Source organism: Mirounga leonina, unplaced genomic scaffold (genome assembly GCF_011800145.1).
Source record: "Mirounga leonina isolate KUSES-001 unplaced genomic scaffold, KU_Mleo_1.0 Mir_173, whole genome shotgun sequence".
In the NCBI taxonomy this organism is placed as follows: Eukaryota; Metazoa; Chordata; class Mammalia; order Carnivora; family Phocidae; genus Mirounga; species Mirounga leonina.
In genome coordinates, this window is record NW_023270447.1 from 43,878,541 (window position 1) to 43,902,191 (window position 23,651).

Sequence of the window (23,651 nt, forward strand, 5' to 3'; positions counted from 1 at the left end):
TGTTTTTTACAAGAAAACAATATTAAAATGATACTGTAGATGTGAATATATTGACATGAAAAGAGATTCACAATATATGTGAAAAACAGGTTTAAAATAATGTTTTATATAACCTATGCAAGGGTAGGGTGTGTAAAAAATACATGTGCACAGAGGAAGATTTGGAATGATATAAAGGGATATGTCTTTGGGGAGATAGAATTTTGAGTGTATATTTTCTGCTTTTTGCTCCTTGAGCCTTTTAATTCTCTTGTAAGAAACAATGATTTTGTAATAACAAAAAACAAGCTTTACATTCATTTACAGTGTATAAAAATATATTTCCACAGGATTTTTTTCTCATTGAGGTATTATAATTTTTTGTTTTCAGAATTTCTAATCAACTTAAGTATCTGTGATCATTATATTTAATATAGTTAATATTTTATAGGTTCCTCTACCTGGCATGAAGTGGGTAGATAATCACAAAGGTGTTTTTAATGTTGAAGTTGTTGCTGTTTCATCTATCCATACACAAGTAAGTGAGTTTTAATAATTTTTATGATCAGTTTTCACTTGAATGAATGAACATACTGTCTAGTACTTAAATCAGTTTCATTATCTGCTGTAACTTAGGGGATTATATATCAGAAATGTATAAATTTAGAAGTTACTTTTTAAAGGAATCAACCAAAGCCTTTTAATATCCATACAAGCAAACTTTTTGCTCTTCAAAGTGTCATCGATTTCATTTTCAACAATTCAGTGACTTTTTTTTTTTTTGTAAGTTTCTGGTACATTGCAGAATTAGAGTTGAAAACCGTCATCCAACCTGTTTTATTCCTCATAGACTCAGATATTTCAAATGGTGAGAGTTTGATCATTTGCTCTGTATTCTTCGCTGTTTATCTGGAATATGCCAGGCTCTCCTCAAAGCCTGTATATTTACTCTTTCTCTTGCTGGAATACTTTCCTCCTGACATGCACTTCTTTTCAGTAAGACTTCTGCATACCTCAGACCTTTCCTGGGGACTTTTTAAAAAAAATTTATTTATTTGAGAGAAAGAGTGAGTGAGTGCACGAGCATGCAGAGGGAAAAGGAGAAGCAGACTCCCTGCTGAGCAGGGAGCCTAACATGGGGTGCCATCCCAGGACCCTGAGATCATGACCTGGGCCGAAGTCAGTTGCTTAACCGACTGAGCCACCGAGGTGCCCCTTTCCTGGAGACTCTTAAGCATAGCAGCTCCATTACTCTATCATCTTACCCTGCAGTTGCTACTGCTTCTAGCTCTTACCTGTACTTTCTTGCACTTTTGCTTTCTCTCATTCTGTGTGTGTAATATGTGTGTATGTATGCATATGTACATATGCATTTATTTATTGGTTCTTTCCCCATTAGACTGTAAGCTCTATGTAGTCAGGGATGTTGTTACCTGTCAAGGAAAGAAACTTCCCTTCAAAGACCTTATAGTGTAATAGGGGAAAGTGTAAAAATAATAGCAGTACAGTAAAGTTAGTACTGTGTTAAATGTATGAATGAAATCCTTTCAAGAGTAGAGAGTTGTTTGTTCTGCTGGGAATTGAGATGTTGTATTGATAAGTAGGCATTTACCATACAGAGAGAGGGTGGGCAATTCAGATGATAAAAAGCAAGTGCAAAGGGATAGTAGTCTAAGAACGGGCAAGTAATCTGGTGTGAATGTAATTTATAGTGCCTGGGGAAATTGTGATAGATGAGAAAAAAAGACCAGGCTGTTAACAGATTATGAAGGACCTTGAATGCCATAGAGTTTAGAGTCTAGGTAGATGGTGATTTCTAACCTAAAGAAAGATGAGAGAAGTAAATTTGGTTGCATGCTAAGAGAGATTATGGAGATGATTCTGGAGTTATAGTGAGTTTATTTTTGAGCCTGTTGAGTTTGAAGTGCCTATGTACTTCAGATAAAAATATCCCAAGGCAGTTGTAATTAATTTCAAGTTTAACATTGAAGGTGGCAGAATAAATGTGATAGCTGAAACTATATTGGTTGAGTAATTATCCAGGGAGAAAATGTAGAGTGAGAAGAGGCAAGTGTTTAAAATGGAGTCCAACTTGAAAAGGGAAGGGGGGTGGTATATGGGGATTTCCAAGGCCACCCTCAAGTTCAAGGATTTTCTAGCAGAACTCAGAGGAGCCATCATACAGTCATATTCACAGCAATGATTTATTTTAGTGAAAGATAAAATAAAATCACCTAAGGGAAAAGAGGTCAAGTCCACAGGAAAGAAAGCACAAGCTTCCAAGATCCTCTCCTAGTGGAGTCACATAGGGTGAGTGGAAGCAGCATGTGTGAGATACTGTCTACCAGGGGAGGCTCATTCATTAGAGACTTAGTTCCCAGGATTTTTAGTATAGGGTGTAACATAGGCACCCTTTGCCTATCACATACCAAAATTCTTGAGTCCCAGAAGGAAAGCATGTTTTCAGCATAAACCATACTGTTGCACAAACAATTTAGGTGTAGTAAGTCATCCCCTATCAGGTGGAACTCTCTTGAAATCCAGATTCCCATCTGGCCTTCCAAATGATAGCAATCTTAAGCTTGCTATGTTAACTCTTTTCTGCAGTGAAGTAGGGAAAAATAAGAAGACAGAGCACCTCTCTGTTGTGTTTTAAAACAACAGCAACAAAAGGTAGTAGATAGGTTTTAGCATTATACAGGTAGATCCCAGTAAAAGAATGGCTCCAGCAGTGTTTTTCCTTTTCTGGTACTGGATATGTTCTGTTTCCTATAGTCTTTACTCTTTTGATAATGATAAGATTGATGTTACAGTATACTGTTGAAATGTATTCTTTCCCTTAATAGTATCATATCTTCTTATAAACATACATTATTCTTCATGTTTTTTTATTCCTATAGTCATTATTAGTTTTCTCTTTTTAGAGTTGGTAGTATAAGTATCTTTTACTCCTAACTTCATTTTTATAGAGGCAGATACACGTGTTATCTTTATGTGACAAAGAAGGATTGGGGCAAAATATATAGATGATTTAGAATCTATAGAATGTAGGAGAAGATAAAGTGGAAGTATCTACTTTGTAGTAATCTGGCTTTCACAGTCCTGATGAGTAATACGCAAGATTTTATAAATTTTTGCCACTATGTAAAACAATTTCATCATGTATTATCTTCTTAAAAGGACCAAACACAATAATGTTTCTTATGTTTTATACTTTGCGTGTAGCTCTTTGAAATTTACTGGGTCTATAGTTAGAACTCGAGAATTTTTTATTCATTTAAATTCTACATATCAAATTAGAACAATATTAGAACTATAAATGTGAATGAAGCTGTTCGGCATTATTGTCTTAAGGTTTATTTTCACTATTAACTAAGTAAAAGTCTTCCCAGAGTTCCAGTAGACTTCTGTTCACATCTCACTGGTCAGCGCTATACACACAGTCATCACTACACACATCTCATCAGTAGGCATAAAGCAAGCTGGGGGAGCAAGCATCTGCCCTGGGACTGGGCACAGAATTGCTTTAAATAAGACTGTGGTTCTGTTGGTATAGGAGGAGGTTAGATAATAGCAGTCAGGATTTAGTCAGGAGGTGGAAATTGCCAGTAATTCGAATGGAGACAATTTATATCCAAATAATTGTTAACTGGGTTAAAGGTGATTCACTACTAAATGGGGTAAAAGAAAATTCTGTGATTGTAACAGAGATAGCAGTTGCAGAAACTGATAAGAAAGGAACTTAGAAACCTAGAGGAGGATCCTGAGGGCTAAGACGCAGACCTCCGAGGAGAGGACACCGCTGCTTCGGGCACACATTGCCTGCCATACCAGGGTGTGGAGGGCACCTGCTCGGGGACAGGAGCCACCATTGCTGGTGTGAACACTGCTGCCATGTCCCTCACCTCTGAAATTCCAGCGTTCACATCTGCTAGCTGCCATTGGGAAAGCAAATAGGAAGAAGGAAGGCTGTTTCTTGTACCCTCTGTGGTCAGAGCCTAACCACAGGCCAGCTGACAAAGGAGAAATGCAATTTGAAGAGCCCAGCTCCAGTATTACAAATTGTGGCAAGATGGTGGGTTTGGATGGAGCTGAGAGGTAATAAACTAATAATGGGCACAGACCTTGTACTGATAGACCTGCACAATCATTAAGTTCTAAAACAATAAGATGGACTCACACTGGGGGGAGAAAAATCCTTAATTAGTATCAATAGAATTCTGACTAATTAATAGTGTTCAAAATGGCCACTTTACAATAATAAATGAGAATAGATCTAGTTTTAATTGGAAACAATATATATAATTGTGACTTTTTTGTATTACTAATTTATACGAACTATTTTATATTATATAAAATATATTTATATGGTCCAAAGTTTTGGGAATTTACAGTTATAATTGGATAGTGATTTTGTTTATTCTTTGTTTTAGGATCCTTATCTCGACAAATTTTTTGCTCTGGTCAATGCTCTGGATGAACACATGTTCCCAGTCCGAATTGGAGACATGCGTATAATGGAAAATAACTTAGAAAATGAATTGAAGAGCAGTATTTCAGCATTGAATTCATCTCAGTTAGAACCAGTGGTCCGATTTCTTCATCTTCTGCTTGATAAACTGATACTTTTAGTTGTTAGACCTCCTGTTATTGCTGGCCAAATAGGTAATTTTTACTTACGTTTGGGGAATTAGGAAATTTGTAACTTGGCATTTCTAGCTTTTGCAGAAATAGAGTCATGATTTACTATGTGTTATCTATAAGGACTGTGTTTGATTTTGGGGAGGAGAAGGTGGGGGTATTTACTTGTTTCTGATGCCAGAAAGTAACTTTCTTTTTTTTGTTTTTATAAAATGTGCCATATAGACTTCAATTCAGATTATGGAAACAAATTCATTTATCCACTCACCAAATATTGATTAAGGTCTTACTATGTGCTAGACACCAATAGGCTCTGTCCAAGGCTTAGTTCCTGATTTTAAGGATCTCACAGAATATTTTGGAAAACAGGCAAACAGATAAATCATTTTGCTTTTTACATGATGCGTGATTTACCTAGCCTACATTTTTACTCATCTGCTGATCCCGGGGTCCTGGGATCGAGCCCCGCATTGGGCTCCCTGCTCAGCGGGAAGCCTGCTTCTCCCTCTCCCACTCCCCCTGCTTGTGTTCCCTCTCTCGCTGTGTCTCTCTCTGTCAAATAAATAAATAAAATCTTTAAAAAAATAAAATAGCTGTTCTTTTCTTCATTAACTCGGAATCTCTGTATTCTCATTTTCTTCTGTGTTATTCTGGAATTAGAGGTAGTCCTGTTTCCTGTGTTAAATGGTTGCACAAAGGAGAGGAGTGTTCAGCTCCTTGGAATTTTATCATATTTTATTCTTATTATATTTTTATTTTTTAAATTATTTTTTTATTATTATGTTCAATTAGCCAGCATATAGTACATTGTTAGTTTTTGATGTAGTGTTCAATGATTCATTAGTTGTGTATAGCACCCAGTGCTCATCACAACATGTGCCCTTCTTAATACCCATCACCCAGCTACCCCATCCCCCCACCGCCTCCCTTCTGTAACCCTCAGTTTGGTTCCTGGAGTCTAGAGTCTCTCATGGTTTATCTCCCTCTCCGATTTCTCCCCCTTCAGTTTTCCCTCCCTTCCCCTATGATCCTCCACACTATTGCTTATGTTCCACATATGAGTGAAGCCATGTGAGAATTGTCTTTCTCTGCTTTAAGGGAGACTTGTTAGTAGAGGTGATTCTTGGGTCAAATATTTAAACTTGAGTAGGAGTCTGACAGGCAAATAACTAGTCCAGGGAGATTAAATAGTATGTGCATGGTATACAGACAGATAAATGAACTGGGAAATTTGGGGGGAATTATAAGTAGTCATAAATTGGAGGGTTGGTGATTAATGATGATATTGGAGATGAGGGAGATGAAATGGGATCTTCCATGATCCTTTAGGGAATTGGGACTATTACTCTTTAAGGAATCAATAGTTTTTTCTTTGTTTTTTTGTTTTTTTTTTTTCTAAAGATTTTATTTATTTATTTGAGAGAGAGTGAGAGAGAGCGCAAGAGGGGGTAGGGTTAGAGGGAGAAGCAGACTCCCTGCCGAGCAGGGAGCCCGATGTGGGACTCCATCCTGGGACTCGATCCCAGGACTCCGGGATCATGACCCGAGCCGAAGGCAGTCGCTTAACCAACTGAGCCACCCAGGCGCCCCCAAGGAATCAATAGTTTTTGAAGGGTCTGGTCTTAATTAGGGAAGTAATGTGACCCAGTTTGGCTTTTATAAAGATGAGTGTGCTATGTGGAGATGGGTTGAAAGTGGGAAAATCTGGAAGCAAAGAGGGAAATTAGGAATCTTACAGAATTTCATACAATAAACTATGAGGTCCTGCCAAAACAGGAGGTGACAGTGAGTTGGAGAAGAGGGGTGGATTAAGAAATATTGAAGAGCTATTGTACAGAGTACTGTCACAGGAGTCCTAGGAGAAGGTTTTAAGAAAAAAATTTAGCACCGTTCATTTTTGTAGATTATGTAAGTAAAATAATAATGCAATAGTAGCAGACATTTGCACAGCACTTAATATATGCCAGCAACTGCTATGTGCTTTATTTATATTAATGGATGAAATGCTCACAACTCTATGTGTAATTAATATTACCACTGTTTTACAAGTAAGTAGAGTGATGAACACTGTACTTGAAAATTTGCCTAAGGATTCAGACCCAAGCAACTGACTCTAGAGTCCCAGTCTTATCTACTAAAGAGGTGTCCACTCGTGAAATTAACAAGAGTTTTAGTCAAACAGTGAAAGTAGAAACCAGATTACAGAGAATTAAGTAGCGCATTATACATGATGAGAGGAATACAAAACGTATACACTCTTTTTCAAAGAAATTTGGTTAGAAGAGGAGGCAGGGTTGATTATGGCATAAGAATGGAATCATTTGAGCATGTTTATGTGCCTAGAGTAACTAGTGGAGGGGGGAGAAAAATATAAGAGGTGCTAAAAGGTTTAATTAATGGAGCAAGCCTGTGGGACAAAAGTCAAGTGATCATTGTTTATTATAGGAGAGGAGCACTGCTTCCTTTAGAAGGGAAATAAAAATGATTTCAGATTTGGATAAATTTGTAGTAAAAAGTTGAGGACTTTAATACTATAAATTTCTACTGTGAGATAAAAAGCAAAATTTCCTGAGAAGGGAATAAAGTGAATCTGAGTTTTGAGAAGGATTCTGATGGTTTGGAATAGCTACTATGAGGAAAAGGAAAAGGAATTAAGCAGGAACCATTTATCGGATTATTCCAGTTTTAAGAGAGTTTAATTGGCCTCATTTCTGTTCATAATTTCCTGTCTTGATTAAATAAATCATAGGGGCACCTGGGTGGCTCAGTCGCTGGGCATCTGCCTTCGGCTCAGGTCATGGTCCCGGGGTCCTGGGATCAAGCCCCACAATCAGGCTCCCTGCTGGGCGGGAGGCCTGCTTCTCCCTCTCCCACTCCCCCCTGCTTGTGTTCCCTTTCTCACTGTGTCTCTCTCTGTCAAATAAAGAAAATCTTTAAAAAAATAAATAAATAAATCATAGACTCTGAGACTTAATCACCCAGAATGGCTGTTTGTTTTACCCATTTATTTAATGTGCTACCAGAATTTCCCAACTTTTGCAAAATTTTCATTACACCCTCACTTGAATGACTGGGTAGGTATTGCTAGCCTGGCATTTAAAATGCTGTGCCGTCTTACCTCAGCCTGTTCCTCTAGGCGCCTAATCCTTTTACTGATTCACTCATGTCAGTCACGGTGCTTATTCACTATCCTCTTTTCTTAGTATTTTAAGTTGATATTTTTAATAATCTACTTTCATTGTTAATATTTTTTAAACAAGAATAACATGCTCATTGTATATTATTAGGTTTTCAGAGTCCTCTTTTAAACAAGAAGTGACTTTTCAAAGGTGATACACAAGATAGATTTCTTTTTTTCTTATGTGCTTTGTATTGTTTTACAAAATAATGGGTACCTGTTGGGTGATGTTTTGTTTTTTGACTGAGCAAACCCATATAGTTTTCATTAGTAAAATAAGTGTTTTAAAATTTTGTTTAGAAAAGTAATTTTGATTCAGCTAATACAGCATTAAAATTAACATCAAATATCATCTTTATACACTTACTATGCATAATCACTATACTTAACACATGTAGAGATGATAAAACCTTGATCTTTTTGGAATTTGCAGTTTAAAAAAATTAATGCAAAAATGTGTTCCTTCTTCTTAAAAGTTAATCTAGGTCAAGCATCTTTTGAAGCCATGGCATCAATTATAAATCGGCTCCACAAAAACTTGGAAGGAAATCATGACCAGCATGGCAGGAACAGCCTTCTCGCATCGTACATCTATTACGTTTTTCGCCTACCGCATACTTACTCTAATTCACCATCACCAGGTACGTTATTCCTTTTCCTTTGAAATTCTCTTGTATGTTTGTGGTGAAATTGAAATAATCTCGTTGTCCTAGTGGGATGCATTCATTAAACAGCAAGCATTTATTGAGTGCTTGCTGAGTGGCATGGAATATGCTAGGTGCTGGAGTTAAAAGGATAATTAGGTTACATCTCCAGGCATCATTGTTTATACAGCTTCCTTTAATTTGAATTAGAGCTTGGTTGAATTAATTCTTGGAAAGAAACCTTGTAAGTTCTGTGTCTTTGGAAGCATTTTACTGTAAGATAAATAGAATGTTATATTTGTCATTTGGAATGTTGGACATTAAAGAAGAAATAGGATGGCTTAGTTCCCTGATAACTTTGTGAAACCTACAACAATATAAAAGATTATTCTCTAGAAAAGTCCTGATCTCTTCATGGTCAATAAGATAATATAGCCTTTGTGAATATCAGGGCCCAAAGTGGTTACTTGGCTTTGTATGACACTGGTGGTAGTGTGGTGATGCGGTGGGGGGATGTCTTAGTCTGAATAACTCTTTAGGTGTTAGTTAGTTAATGGTTTTGTTGTGCGTACCTTTCATCCTGCCCACATATTTGTTTGAGTCATCATTCATCACTAACGAGGTTGGTGAGTGCCCTTTTCCAGCTCTTGGCAACGTTAACATTAATAATGGTGATAAATACATATGACATTCATTATGAAAACTAGACATAATAGTAATCCGACTCTAAGTTTTAGCATATTTTATTTCTTAATTGCAAAAAGAGAAGTAATTGACTCATATTCTGGGTTGTAATTTCCTATCTCGATTTTAAAAATTATAGTACTTCAGGCTCTGAAAGTATATTGTGGACTATATATAATGCTTCTCCATTTTACCTTTCATCCAGTATACTATTGTAATTCCACAGATTTTGCACAACATCTTTTTTATATGCTGACCTGACAGTTGTGTGTCATTTGCAAATATGAAAGGTTTCTTTAAGAAAATGGAGATAAATTATGGATACAGTTGCTGGGTATTTTTATATTCATAGAATATGATTGAATGATGGTTGAACATAGTTGATATTAGATAGAGGAATTCTTGCTTTCATAACTTGGGCTCTTAGAAGTATCTTGATTATACATATATATGTATATCGTAAGGATGCCATTTTGTTATAGTTCAGATTTCAGAACTATAAGATTTCAGAAACAAAACACAATCTCATTTAAGAGATGTTGACAGTAAACTGGTTGTCCTTCCAGTGACTGTATATCCAGGACAGAGTAGGAGGGGTGGGAGAAAGGAAGAGTCATCAGCTGAAGCATTTTGGGTCCTAGATACTCCTATCTAAAGTGAAAATAATGTGTGTGTGTATTTTCTATCTCGTTTTTTATCGTACATTTAATATATAATCGGAAACATTGACAAGATAATGACTTTATTCGCATGTGGTTTTGTCAACTGCTGTAAAATAGAATATCTTGGTGTAGCTATCAGTAAGTTTTAAGTGTTTTTTTACTTAGTATTTTTCATTTAGAAATAAATAATTCCTCATTTTTATGGAATTTTGTAAAGTGGCAGAGATTTTTTTCAGATCCTTTCTTGACTTAATTTTTTTTTGTTTAATTATGTGCTATCTTATATACAACTCTAGGTCCTGGGGGTTTGGGAGGATCAGTGCATTATGCCACAATGGCTAGATCTGCTGTGAGACCTGCAAGCCTTAATTTAAATCGTTCTCGGAGCCTTAGTAATAGTAACCCAGATATATCTGGGACTCCCACGTCACCAGATGATGAAGTACGGTCAATCATCGGCAGTAAGGTAAACTGAAGATACTCGTCTGTACATTTGGTTTTCAGTTTATGAACAAATGAGAAATGTCCAATTTTATTTTATTCTTAATTTAAAAATGTATTTGAGTTAGTAACAGGCAAAACATTGTACCTTTCTATCTATCCGTCTACACTAAGTGTCTCATGTTTCTATTAAATAAGCTTGCTGTTACAAACTGGTTTGTGCATTCTGCTCAAGAAAATCGCCAAATTCAGAAATTTGTCCAGGATTACCAGTCCATATAACATTTTTGTCTGTGTGGTACTCCATCCTGTGAAAAATGACTAGATTAATTTCCTATAGAGTTAAAAGAGACCTATCTGACTGCTTTGTAGAAGGGACATCACATCATTAATTTAAAATGTGAACCTCCATCCTTTCTCTGAAAAATATCAAGACCATTGATTAGCCTTGATTGGTAGTAGAGCTGCCTTTCACTGGAAAACTCTATATAATATAAAGATGCACCAGAGCTCGAAAAATATGATTTATTTAATGATGGTTAATGATTATTCCACGTAACAAGTGAGAGGCCAGCTAGTATAAGATCCAACTATATTTTTTAACAGCATCTTTATTAACCCCCTCAAAAAAGGGAATAATTAGTACCTTTTTATAGGTCAGGTACAAAAATAATTACGAGTTTAAACAAAGTGGAAAAAAGAACAGTAAGACTAAGGCCAGTAAATAGTGTTATGTTGTGTTTTGACCAAACCATTTCAAAAGTAGTTTTTGCCATTTGAAAGGAGGAAGATACCATTGTTGTGGAATCACAGCCAGCTTTGCTTTGGCACTTCTAGTCTATTAACTAGGATCTGAGGAAGAATTAATAAATGTGTTCTAGCGTCTGTGTTGAACCCTTAGCCTGAACTATAATAGATTTTTTTTTTTTTTAAACAATCTGGGTTTGTTATGTGAACTTGAACGTTGATCAAAAACATCAGAACTACTCATACCTGTTCATATAGTTAAAGAAATTTTACATTCAGAAGCTTCTAATGAACTTAAGCATTGCTCTTTTAAAGTAACTTAAGTAATTTTTAAAGTAATTGCTCATAGATCAAAATATATTTTGTAGTCTTACATTTTAAATAATAAACATGAATTTCAGTAACTTACAGATCCATACAGACCTTACTCTAATTAAACAACTTTCACTTTTTGTGAACTCCCTGAGAGAGTGATGTGCAGATGCATCTTCATGGGCTTGTGCAAAGTAACCTGAGTAATACAGCAATTGCAAAAGGGAAGGCTCCTATGCGCCCCCTCCCCAATATATTTCCATCTTTAGGAAAAGAACTCAGGTTTTTTTTATCCTTGTATTCATTCTCGATTGTATCTCATTATAATAGAGGTAGTACTTAGCATTATTTATATACTGTAAATATAGTTCTTCTGTAAAATGAATCTGATTTGTGAATTAATAAGAAATTTTCCTGTTGAAGAGCTACAGAGATGAAAAAGATACCATTGTCCTCAAGGTTCTACTTTTAAAATGCCTCTTAATTTCTCTAAGACTTGCATTATGTTTCATCTAGAATAAGTCTAGAGTTTTCCTTTTTATGATGTATTTGACAGATTATAACATCAGGATTTAGAACAAAGGTCTGCATATATTGGAATGATTATTTGCCTTTTTTCAAGTAGTTCGTAAAATGAGACATAATGATGACATAAACTTCTGATGATATGTATTGTAGATATCTGAGAAAGCCATCATAAGATGAGAATTTTTCTTATGACAACACAGCCTCTTCCTAATCAAGTTTTATTTAAATGGATTTCATGTTTCCTCTTGGAAATTTTTTTTTTTTAAAGATTTTATTTATTTATTTGACAGAGAGGGAACACAAGCAGGGGCAGTGAGAGAGGGAGAAGCAGGCTTCCTGTCCAGCAGGGAGCCCGATGCGGGGCTCGATCCCAGGACCCTGAGATCATGACCTGAGCTGAAGGCAGATGCTTAACGACTGAGCCACCCAGGCACCCCCCTCTTGGAAAATTTTTGATAGTTACTTCATTTTGGAATATCATTTAGACATAATCACTAATAATGGTGTAAAATTTTATCTCATTAAAATTATAAGGAATTTGAAGTTTATTTATAGCTACTGTTCATTTATTCTGACTTCATTGGCCTGGAAATTAAAGAAACTTTTTTTTTTTTTTGGTGAGAGAGAGAGAGGGAGGGAGCAGGAACAGGAGGGAGGGGCACAGGGAGAGGAAGAAGCAGACAACCTGCTGAGCAGGGAGCCTGACACAGGACTACATCCCAGGACCCTGAGATCATGATCTGTGCTGAAACCAAGAGTCAGGTGCTTAACTGACTGAGCCACCCAGGCACCCGAAAAAACTTTTTTTTTTTTTTTTTATGGTTTAGTCTTTCCCCTGCCTCAGCCGTGGTCATGTCGTAGATGTTATTACTAATAACTTTAACCCTCATAATCTCAATTTCATGAATTGTATCTCTATTAGCTCAAGTTTTTCTCCCTAGTACCCCAACTCCTAACACTGCTCTGCAACCTCCCATCACTTGATCTGATGACCTTTTACTGTGTCTCAGTCCTTAATGTTATTCCAACTTAGCTAGCTTAAATCGCATGACCAATCATTTTTTTAAAAAGATTTATTTATTTATTTTACAGAGAGAGAGAGAACGCATGAGTGAGGGGAGGGGCAGAGCGGGGGGTGGGGGGAGAGAGAGAGAGAGAGGCAGAGAAGCAGACTCCCCGCTGACCGCAGAGCCTGTTGCAGGGCTCGATCCCAGGATCCTGGAGAAACCAAGAGTTGGAGGCTTAACCCACTGAGCCACCAGGTGCCCCTCTATGACCAGTCATTATAGTGAACCCTATTATAATCAAACCTCAATGCCTTATCTTTCTCTCATTTCATTTTACTTGCGTAGCCCAATCTCAAGCCATAGTTGAACCCAGTCGTCTGTCTGTGCCATGTCAGCACCTGTGCTGATGAATATGACTTGAGAAATACTGTAATGACTGGTTTCATTTGAAATGAAAAGCCGTGGACCTCAAGAGAGCCCTCAGTGCTGGCAGGCAATTAATTATACTATATTTCTGCATTCCATTCACTTTCCCATTCTCCCAGAAAGATTTCATGCCTTCTTCCCTTACCTGCCCACCAGTTGTCCTTCTCACTTTATCTCCTACTTCACTGAGAAAGTGGAAGCCCTCAAAAGAATAATTTTATAGACTTTTACCACCATATCTACCTACCTACTACCATCTATGACTACCCACTACTTAAAATAATACTCTGCTACAAATGAACTATCCATTTTCATACATCCATTTGTAGACAAGCTCCTGTCTCCTCTCACCTACTCAGGATCCTCACTCTGGCAATTATTTCATCTCTCTACTGCTTCATCAGTTGCCCCTATCTACTAAAACATCCCATCCACATAAAGCATGATATTATTTATCCCCAAATCTCTTCTCTAGTATTTCAGCTGCTAGCTTCCTCACTATTTCTCTGTTACCTTTTGTAGTAGAATTCCTTAAAAGAGTTTCCTATACTAGCTATCTCCAATTCTTTTACTCCCATTCTCCTTACCCTACTTTAATCAGATACCGCTCCCATCTTCCATCCAACCTGCCTTTGTTAATGTCACCAACACTCTCCATGTTGTTAAATCCAATGGTTAATTCTCAACACTCAGCTTACTTGACCTTACAGCAGATTTGGGCATAAATTCTTTCCTCCTTGGTTTATTCTATTTACTTGCCTTCCAGGGCCCTGCACTCTCTTGTTTTTCCTTTTACTGTTCTGGTTATACCTTTTCAATCTCTTTGGAATTCTTCTTTTCCTGATCTCTTAATCTGGAAGTACCCCAGGCCTCTGTCCTTACTTCTCTCATCTTTTCTCTTTTCTCTCTATACTCACTGGGATGATGCTGATGTTATCAACTCCCATGATTTTAAATACCACTGTATGCTAATGACTCCCAAAATTATATTTCTGAAACAAATCTCCCTCTGAAATTGTAAACTCAATCCTGTGGCCTTTCCTAAATCCTTTTGTTCAGATTTAGATATATGTTAAAGATCAAACCACTGTGACTACCTCTGCTACTACCATTTGGTCTGAACTACCATCCTGTCTTCCTCGGTTCATGTAGTAAACTGGAAGATGGTTTCGCTGCTTCCAACCTACGCTCTCTTCTTTTTTTTTTTTTTTTAAGATTTTATTTGTTTATCCGACAGAGAGAGAGACAGCGAGAGAGGGAACACAAGCAGGGGGAGTGGGAGAGGGAGAAGCAGGCTTCCCGCCGAGCAGGGAGCCCGATGCGGGGACCATGACCTGAGCCCAAGGCAGACGCTCAACCGACTGAGCCACCCAGGCGCCCCCCAACCTATGCTCTCATCACAACATAGCAAGCAGAATGCTGCTTCAAAAGCTTAAGTCACAAAGAACAAAACTTAAGTTAGATTATGTCATTCCAGGGGCACCTGGCTGGCTTAATCAGTAGAGCATGCAGCTCTTGAACTTGGGGTTGTGAGTTCAAGCCCCACACTGGAGATAGAGATTACCTTAAAAAAAAAAACCCAAAAAACTTTAGATTATATCATTGCTCTGAGCAAGATAATCCTATTACTAACTCCTTCACCTCCTTTCTACTCTGACCACCTTATTTAAATGTATAACCTGTATCTTGGGGACTTCGGATCCCCTCATTCTGTTTGTCTCCTAACATTTACTGCCTTTTAATGTAGCATATAAAGTAGTTAATTATTTTTCAGTGTTTGTTTACCTTACCTTTATCACAGGTAAGGTGAGCTTCATGAGGTCAGGCATAGTTGTTGAGTGATATATCCTAAGCACCCATAATGGCCAGCATATTGAAGGTGCTCGGTGGATATTCAGTGAGTGAATGTTAGTAGGTATTGCAAGAATAAACGACTCCTTTAGAAGTTATGTTTTTGTTTGCCTTCTTGCTGCCAGGATTAATTATATATTTAATGATCTTAAGAGATTTGGCTTTGTGAAGGTTTTGGCTTCCTATTTTATTCTTTAACATAAAATGTAGAACTCCTAAAATTCAGGAATACTTACATCAGTAGGATTTTATTACTCTGATGGCTGTAAATTCAGATTTGTGAGACTTTCTTCATAATTATTTTTCCCAAAACTGATCTGTTTGCCCTAGCAGTCTTCCTTTAACATTCAATTATGTAAATATATGATTATGACAAGTTTGAATTTTATTGCTTTTAATCAAATGCCAGTGCAGTTTTACATGGATATGTAGTTTCTTTGTAATAGATCATTTCCTATTTTTAAATGTAACACTGAGAGCTTACTGTGTGCTAGGCACTGTGCTGAGGACTTGTGGATACAAAGCCGAAATCTTTGAATTCTTTTTTTTTTTAAAGCTTTTATTTATTTGACAGAGAGAGACACAGCGAGAGAGGGAACACAAGTAGGGGGAGTGGGAGAGGGAGAAGCAGGCTTCCCGTGGAGCAGGGAGCCCGATGCGGGGCTCGATCCCAGGACCCCGGGATCACAACCCGAGCCAAAGGCAGACGCTTAACGACTGAGCCACCCAGGCGCCCCCGAAGTCTTTGAATTCTAACAGCAAGTTGATGTCAGGTCAAATAGAATATGAGCCTTGCCCATGGAGGGAGCCTATCTATATTTAAGGGACACAATAATGTTACAAAGATGTGACAAAAACAAAAGCCCTTTCATGCACATGTGCACACATTTGGTTAATCTGTTCTGTAGTTGGAGATCAGTAAATGTAGTTATGACATTAGTAAATATCATTGATGAATTTGCTTAAGGAAGTTAAGATATAATTCTTAGCTTTGTAACACTTAAATTATGGCAATTTTTTGCTTTACAAAATAATTGGCCATAGATTTTCTTTAACTAGTTAGCTTTGATTTGATGTAATTATAACTGCTTAGTCTGAATATTGTGGATATAATATACAATGACACAATTAGATTTGTTGTTTATTCTCACATTACTGATTAACATGTGCTTAATTTCAAAGGAAATTAAGGAGGTGAAAAGTGTGTTTAAGAGTACAGGAAGATTACTGGTATTGTGGAAATTTATGGTAGAAGAGCACAGTTGTAATGTTCTAAAAATCAGATGCTTATGTATTATTTTTGTAACATGAGTAGTGGTTGTAAAAATTGCAAATGGCAGAAAGAACTTCATACGCTGGAGACATAAGTTGGGAGACTTTTAATATCTGAAAAACATTGTTTGCAGATTTGCTTTTATTTGAAATAATATGGGGTTCTGAGAAGGTAAGTATTTTAAACAAATCAGATTACATAATTTTACTAGTACTTGAATATTCTCTCATTACTTTGATAGGAAGCATTTAAAAAAACACAAGTAGGAAGTTTTTGAACTATTTGAACTATTTTTTTTTTTTGAAAGATTTTATCTATTTGCCAGAGAGAGAGAACGTGCACAAGCAAACAAGCAAGCAAGCACAAGTCGGTAGAGGGGCAGAGGGAGACAGAGAAGCAGGCTTCCCACTGAGCAGGGAGCCCGATGTGGGACTTGATTCCAGGACTCTGGGATCATGACCCGAGCCGAAGACAGACGCCCGACCAACTGAGCCACCCAGGCGCCCCAGAACTCTTGAGTGTTTACTATATTTGAAGCATTGTATTTAGTAATTTACTTCCACTTTTAAATTTGATCTTTGCAATATGAGGAAGACTATCATTATTCCTATTTTATACTAAGAAGCTGAAAAATGAAATTAGATAATTTACCTTAGGTTTTACAGTTAATAAGCAGTAGAACCTGGATTTGAACTTCAACACTCATCTTACACATTCAGTATAAAAAATGAGTGGAAATGGAGGCTTACTGTATCATTCAACCACTCTGTATTTTTGGAAAAATCGGGAAAAAGAAGGAGGGGAATTAGTCTCCCTAAAACCTAAACTCTTTTTTTTTTTTTTTTTTTAGATTTTATTTATTTTTTTGACAGAGAGAGATATAGCGAGAGCAGGAACACAAGCAGGGGGAGCGGGACAGGGAGAAGCAGGCTTCCCGCAGAGCAGGGAGCCCGATGCGGGGCTGGATCCCAGGAGCCTGGGATCATGACTTGAGCTGAAGGCAGATGCTTAACGACTGAGCCACCCAGGTGCCCCAAAGATTTTATTTATTTTTTGACAGAGACAGCAAGAGAGGGAACACAAGCAGGGGGAGTGGGAGAGGGAGAAGCAGGCTTCCCACCCAGCAGGGAGCCCGATGCGGGGCTCGATGAGGGGTTCGATGAGGGCTCGATGAGGAGCTCGATCCCAGGACCCTGGGATCATGACCTGAGCCGAAGGCAGATGCTTAACGACTGAGCCACCCAGGCGCCCAAACCTAAACTCTTGAGAGTTAGTTTGTCTTGCCTCCTTCTCCCTAATCCTCATTCCCTCCTGTAGTATTGATATATTGGCTTCACTCCCAGAGATTCTTATTTGTTTAGAGTTAAGGCCCTGCATATTTATTGTTGTTGACCTTTCCAGGTGAAACACATGTCTATACAGTTGATTATTGTTATTACTACTCTTGTTTTTCCTTTACCTATCCTTTGGTGCTTTCTGGGGTTGGGTCCATAGTTTGTCACCTTGTCTTGGGTTGTCTTCATTCTTTTTTTTTTAAATATGATTTTATTTTATTATTATTTTTTTTAATTTTAATTTATTATGTTAATCACCATACATTACCTCATAAGTTTTTGATGTAGTGTTCCATGATTTATTGTTTGCATATAGCACCCAGTGCTCCATGCAGAACGTGCCCTCTTTAATACCCATCACCAGGCTAACCCATCCCCCCGCCCCCCTCCCCTCTAGAACCCTCAGTTTGTTTCTTAGAGTCAATAGTCTCTCATGGTTCGTCTCCCCCTCCGATTTCTGCCCCCCTTCATTTTTTTCCCTTCCTACTATCTTCTTTTTTTTTTTAAACATATAATGTATTATTTGTTTCAGAGGTGCAGGTCTGTGATTCATCAGTCCTACACAATTCACAGCGCTCACCATAGCACATACCCTTCCCAATGTCTTCATTATTCTTATTCCAACAGTCCTCTAAAAATCCCTTATAACTGGCTCCAGTTCTAATAGCAGATTCCCAGACCACAGCCCAGGTTGCTGAATCAGGATTTCTGGGGATGGGGCCCAGAATCTGAATGTTATAAAACTTCCCAAGTGACTCTAATGATTAGTCAAGTTTAAGAAATTAAAGCCCCAGTTCCCTCCACCTGGGATAATAACTTTTTTCAGAGAGTAACAGATGTATTCACTTCTGGTCAAACACATTACTAGCATATTAAATTCAGCGATAGTGATGATGAAGATGTAATTCCTACAGACCAGCCCCATCATAATGCTTTTTAAAATAATATTTATATAAAATAGTAGCCTGTTATGTTTAATTACAACAAGCACAATAAAACTGAGCACAACCCCAAATCCACCCTAATTTTTAGGCAGGAGCAAATATTAGTCATCCCCCCTTTTTTTTTCTTAATTCTTTTTATTTTCTTAATTTCTCTTGTTGTTCCCTTAAAAGAAAGCAAAAGAGGAAACAAGGTCAAATAGAATTATGGAATATCAATACACAGAAGTTTCAGTTGGTGACAAAGTAAAGGCTTTTAGACAAGAATGAAATGATGTACTTCGATTCTTTTTTTTTCTCTTAAATCCTTGTTAAAGTCAGAGGAAATTATGTTGCTAACTCGTGCCATCTTTAAAGAGGGTTTGGGGGGTATGGTGCTGTGGGAACTTTACTTGGTACTTCACGGTGATCCCTTTACATAAAGAGAAATTATCTTTAAATGCTATACTTAATATTCTTTGTGATTTAAAAACAAATTATGTTATGTAGTAAGGTAATTTTGGTGAACTAATACTTCTAGATGCCTAAAAATTTGGTTGCTTTAACAGTACTAATTAAAAACATGTTTGCATTGGAAAGTCTGGATTTCTTTAAGAATAATTTATGGCATGCCACATGTAATATTTCTTTCCTTTCCAACTGCTTTCTATTATATGCTTAGGGTTTAGATCGCTCCAATTCCTGGGTTAACACTGGTGGTCCAAAAGCTGCCCCATGGGGATCCAACCCCAGTCCAAGTGCAGAATCAACACAGGTGGTGTTTATATTAGAGGTTTCTTTATTGGCTGCTGATGTTTCCCTTTAGAACATTACTTTTTAGTACATACTATGATTTCAGTGGCTTGCTTTTTAATCATTAAAAAGTGTGTATTTTTGTTTACTTAGCACATTTTCCAACTACTATGCATGAATACCACCAATTGCACCAGTAATGCTCTCCTTTCCTACTTCCTGTCTCCCTCCCCCCCCCCCCACCCTGTCAGTATTTCAGTGCCTGCTGTTTATGCAAGTGATGGCTTTGATAACAGTTTCTACTGTAGGGGGAGCACATCTTTAGTAGGAATTTTTAAAAATTTTGTGTGGAAAAAAACCTGACAGTTTCCATTTGCTTTTGGTTTAAAGTGTAGCTATTGTATCCTTTTCATTTAGCATTTACTATCTTGTCTTTTTTTTTTTCCCCCATAATTACTGACTAGAAATACTGGGACTAAGCTGAAATTAAGTGTGGACAGTATATGATCCCCATGCTGTGAGATTTAATACCAGAAGCAAAAATCCATTTTAATTTGTATTGTGTTGCAAAGTATGAAATTTGTGTGTAACTTAGTTGAACCAGGTATTGCTTATTTAAGTCTAGTTGCTTCATAGCTAATATTGCATGATACCTCAAAATATACTTCTCATCTGTGTATTGGCTTTGGAGTGAAGTGCTCCTGTTCTTGAAGAATTTAATTCCGTGTTTAATATCTTAAGTGTTTTATATTTGAAGTATATGGCAGATCCGAATAGTAGTTTTTGATAGTAGTGAAAAGTGAAAGAAACCATTTTAACCGTTTAATTTTCTTTATTGAGTATAAAATTCTTGATTGCTTTGTTTGGTCTGAAACCAGTGAGAAGTATGTTTTTACTTTTTACATTTTCTTACTAGACGTGTGCATGTGTATAGATCACACGGATAAAAGTTTCATTCTTTGCAGCACTCTGAATTTATATAGTCATTAAAATATTCATCTTTTTACTAAAAATATATAGAAGCCATTTTGATACTTCTAATGTACTGTCATTAAAGCAGCTTAAAATGGTGAAAATGAGATGAGCAATAATAAAACAGTTGTTGAATCCAAAGTAGAACTATTTAAAAAATTGTATGTAATCCTTGAGCTGCAGAGGCCTCCACAGCGGACTTTAATGTTATCTCGTCATTCATTCACCTCCACTCCTTAGGCTATGGATCGAAGTTGTAATCGTATGTCTTCGCACACAGAGACGTCAAGTTTCTTACAAACATTAACGGGACGCTTACCAACTAAAAAGGTAGATTCATATGAAGAAAATCCATATAGGGGGAAAGTTCCAACAGTTAAAATAGATGTAAAATTTCTTTATGTAGCCAGTATGTTGCAATAATTGCATTTAAATTATTTGTTTAAAAATACATTTGAGCAAGCACTGCTTATCTGATGCCTTTTTGGGCATACCACTCCAGGGTATGCTCTTTTATATTAGTGCAATGTTTATATCTTTGGGATTGACTGTTTGAAATCAAATTTGATCATCAAATTTTAGTACCAAAAAATGTATCAACTCTGAATTCTGTTTCTGTAACTGCTTCTGTTTTGTGTTTTAAATCTCCAGGGAAAGGAAGATGAGTTAGAAAAATTATCACTCTTAGTAAGATATGTTGATTTGCTTCCCTTATGCACAGTTTTGTTAGTCCTTTTTCATATCGATACACACTACTTTGCAAATGCTTTGTATGCATATCCATTATAAGGCAGGAAATTTCTGCTATGTTTATAAAAAAGACTTCAGATACCTGCAAACTTGAAAATTAATGGCTTATATCAAAGTTTAAATTTTTAAAGGTATTTCCTAAATTGTACCAGCAAAGTTCATGAATGTATTTGCATATGTTGGAATATGTATTTAAGGCACAAACAAGATCGTATTTGTAACTGTGAGTTTTTGGTCTAGTTTCTGTTTGCAGGTACAATTTAGGAGGCTATTTCCCACCTGTCCTTTTAAAATTACATTTTACTGCAAGATAACATGTAATTTTTTCAGCTGTTCAACATGCCACTGTCTTACATGTATAAACAGCCGTTTCGTTAATGGGTGTCCTCACTGCATCATTGAATGGTTCACATGCCTTATTTTGCTTATTGTCATTATATCTTCATTTGCAATTGCATTATTATCTGGTTTGTGTTCTCAGCACGTATGACTTTGATAATAACTTTGGCTTTGCTTCTGGATAGCTTTTTCATGAGGAGCTGGCTTTGCAGTGGGTTGTCTGCAGTGGCGGCGTTCGGGAATCGGCTTTGCAACAAGCCTGGTTCTTCTTTGAATTGATGGTGAGCAAGCTCAACATGTTTTTAATACTGTTTTCCATAGTTAACGACTTTGTGTTAGCTCATTATTTTATCCTAAGAATCCTTTTCTGTTGTCCCTCTTAGGATTTTACATGTGCCTCCAAGACAAAATTACATTTGTTACATCTCTGAATAAACACTGTGGACACTCGGCACAATTTAGGTGGAATGTGAAAGCTCCCGTTAACTACTTTTTTTAGAGATGGTTGCAGAACCAGCTGTCTTTAAAGGAAACGTGGTACCTTATTTCTTAGCCTGGACGTGGCTAGTGTGTAATGTATTGTAGATTTCATCCCAAACATAGATAAAAAAGGGCTTTATAGATCCTCACTGCTTTCATGGTTCGAAAGCTCTTAAGGAAATGCCACTTACAGCCAATTAAAAAACAACACTTTTTGCTCAATTTAATAAATGATATTAAAAACAAGTGAATTAATATCTTAATATTCATATACACATAAACACATATATACACGAGAGCAATAAAGATTTGCCGTGTGTACAGTGTGTAGCACTGTCCCTGTGGGCCGGGGGTTATCAAGGCACAGAGAGATTAAGTAACTTGTTTAAGTTGGTACAGCTTTTATTTACTTATTTTTTTTAAGATTTAATTTATTTATTTGACAAAGAGAGCAGGAGAGCACAGACGGGGAGTGGGAGAGGGAGAAGCAGCAGGGAGCCTGATGGGGGCTCAATCCCAGGACGCTGGGATCATGACCTGAGCTGAAGGCAGATGCTTAACCGACTGAGTCACCCAGGCACCCTGGTACAGCTTTTAGATAGCAGAACTGTGATTCAAAGTCAGGCACTTTGGCACTTAGGGACTTTCCTCTTCAACCTCTAGAAAGCTGAAGTCATTGAAACTTTTTCTTCCAAAAGAGAAATGTGTAAAAAAATAAAGGAAAACAACACAACAACAACAAAAAGGAAGGCAGGAAGAAAAGAAACAAAAAGAGCTTCCAGAGTATGTTATACGGTCATTCTCAGCATTGAATGTTACCCATATTGGGGATAAGAAGACAGCTTTTCTAGAAACTTACTAATCTACCGAAGAAAATAAGTCAGGGACCCTATGTAAGTGATAGGCAACTCATTTTTTCCTTCTAGAGAATAAACACCAAGTTTGTCATTCTTGTGCTTTTAATATAAGATCAAATTGTAATTTTGATTTGTTTTTTGATAGTCTTACATGTATGTTCAAATTTCTTTAGAATAGTTAAAAAGCTGCAGTTTAAAACTTAGCTCTGCTGCTTACTAATTGTTGAAACTTGGGTTCGATTTCCCTGAATTCTGTATTACTATTACCACGTTGTTGTAATCATCAATATCCAGAAGCATCTTTTAAAAGATTTATTTGAGAGAGAGAAAGAGAGTGTGAGTGCGTATACGAGCATGTTGGGGGAGGGGCAGGGAAAGAGACTCTCCAGCAGACTCTGCACTGAGCACAGAGTTAGACATGAGCCAAAACCAAGAGTTAGACACTCAGCCGGCTGAGCCACCCAGGTGCCCACAGAAGCATTTTGTACACATAAATCACTTTGTTAATTTTTGCCTAATATCTTATAATTCATATTGAGTCATCAGTGTTTAATGTACATTCACCATATGTCACTATATTATAGATGCTGAAGAAACTGCAGTGAAGTTAATGTGTCTAGTATCTCAAAGCTTACATTGGGGTATATAGAATGTCAAAATGTTGAGTCTTGGAAAGATTTCATTTAAAACCATTTTAAAGGGTGAAATATTTTTCTGTTCACATTCATAATTCTTTTCATATTGGTAGCCAGAATAATTTTATGAAGGTGATGCAGTGATTGAGTTGTACTGTGTTTGATATTTCTTGGGAACATATAAAATATTGCAGGGAGATTCTCAAAGTATTTGAGGAGCTAGAAGTATTTCAGCCAT

At 36.9% G+C, this 23,651-nt stretch overlaps 1 protein-coding gene across 9 annotated transcripts in view; it reads left to right on the plus strand.

Moving 5' to 3' along the window:
• The window catches only part of DOCK7 (dedicator of cytokinesis 7), a 219,485-nt gene that overhangs the window by 129,272 nt on the left and 66,562 nt on the right, over positions 1-23,651 (plus strand). For 7 of the 9 annotated variants that reach the window (XM_035018396.1, XM_035018390.1, XM_035018391.1 and 4 more), the window contains 6 exons: positions 431-517; positions 4,413-4,644; positions 8,275-8,439; positions 10,085-10,254; positions 20,593-20,682; positions 21,627-21,722. In XM_035018396.1, coding sequence (XP_034874287.1) covers positions 431-517; positions 4,413-4,644; positions 8,275-8,439; positions 10,085-10,254; positions 20,593-20,682; positions 21,627-21,722 — 840 coding nt within the window. Of the gene's footprint in view, positions 1-430; positions 518-4,412; positions 4,645-8,274; positions 8,440-10,084; positions 10,255-19,309; positions 19,403-20,592; positions 20,683-21,626; positions 21,723-21,824; positions 22,176-23,651 lie in introns of those variants that run through there. The other 2 variants (XM_035018397.1, XM_035018399.1) reach the window with 2 other exon arrangements.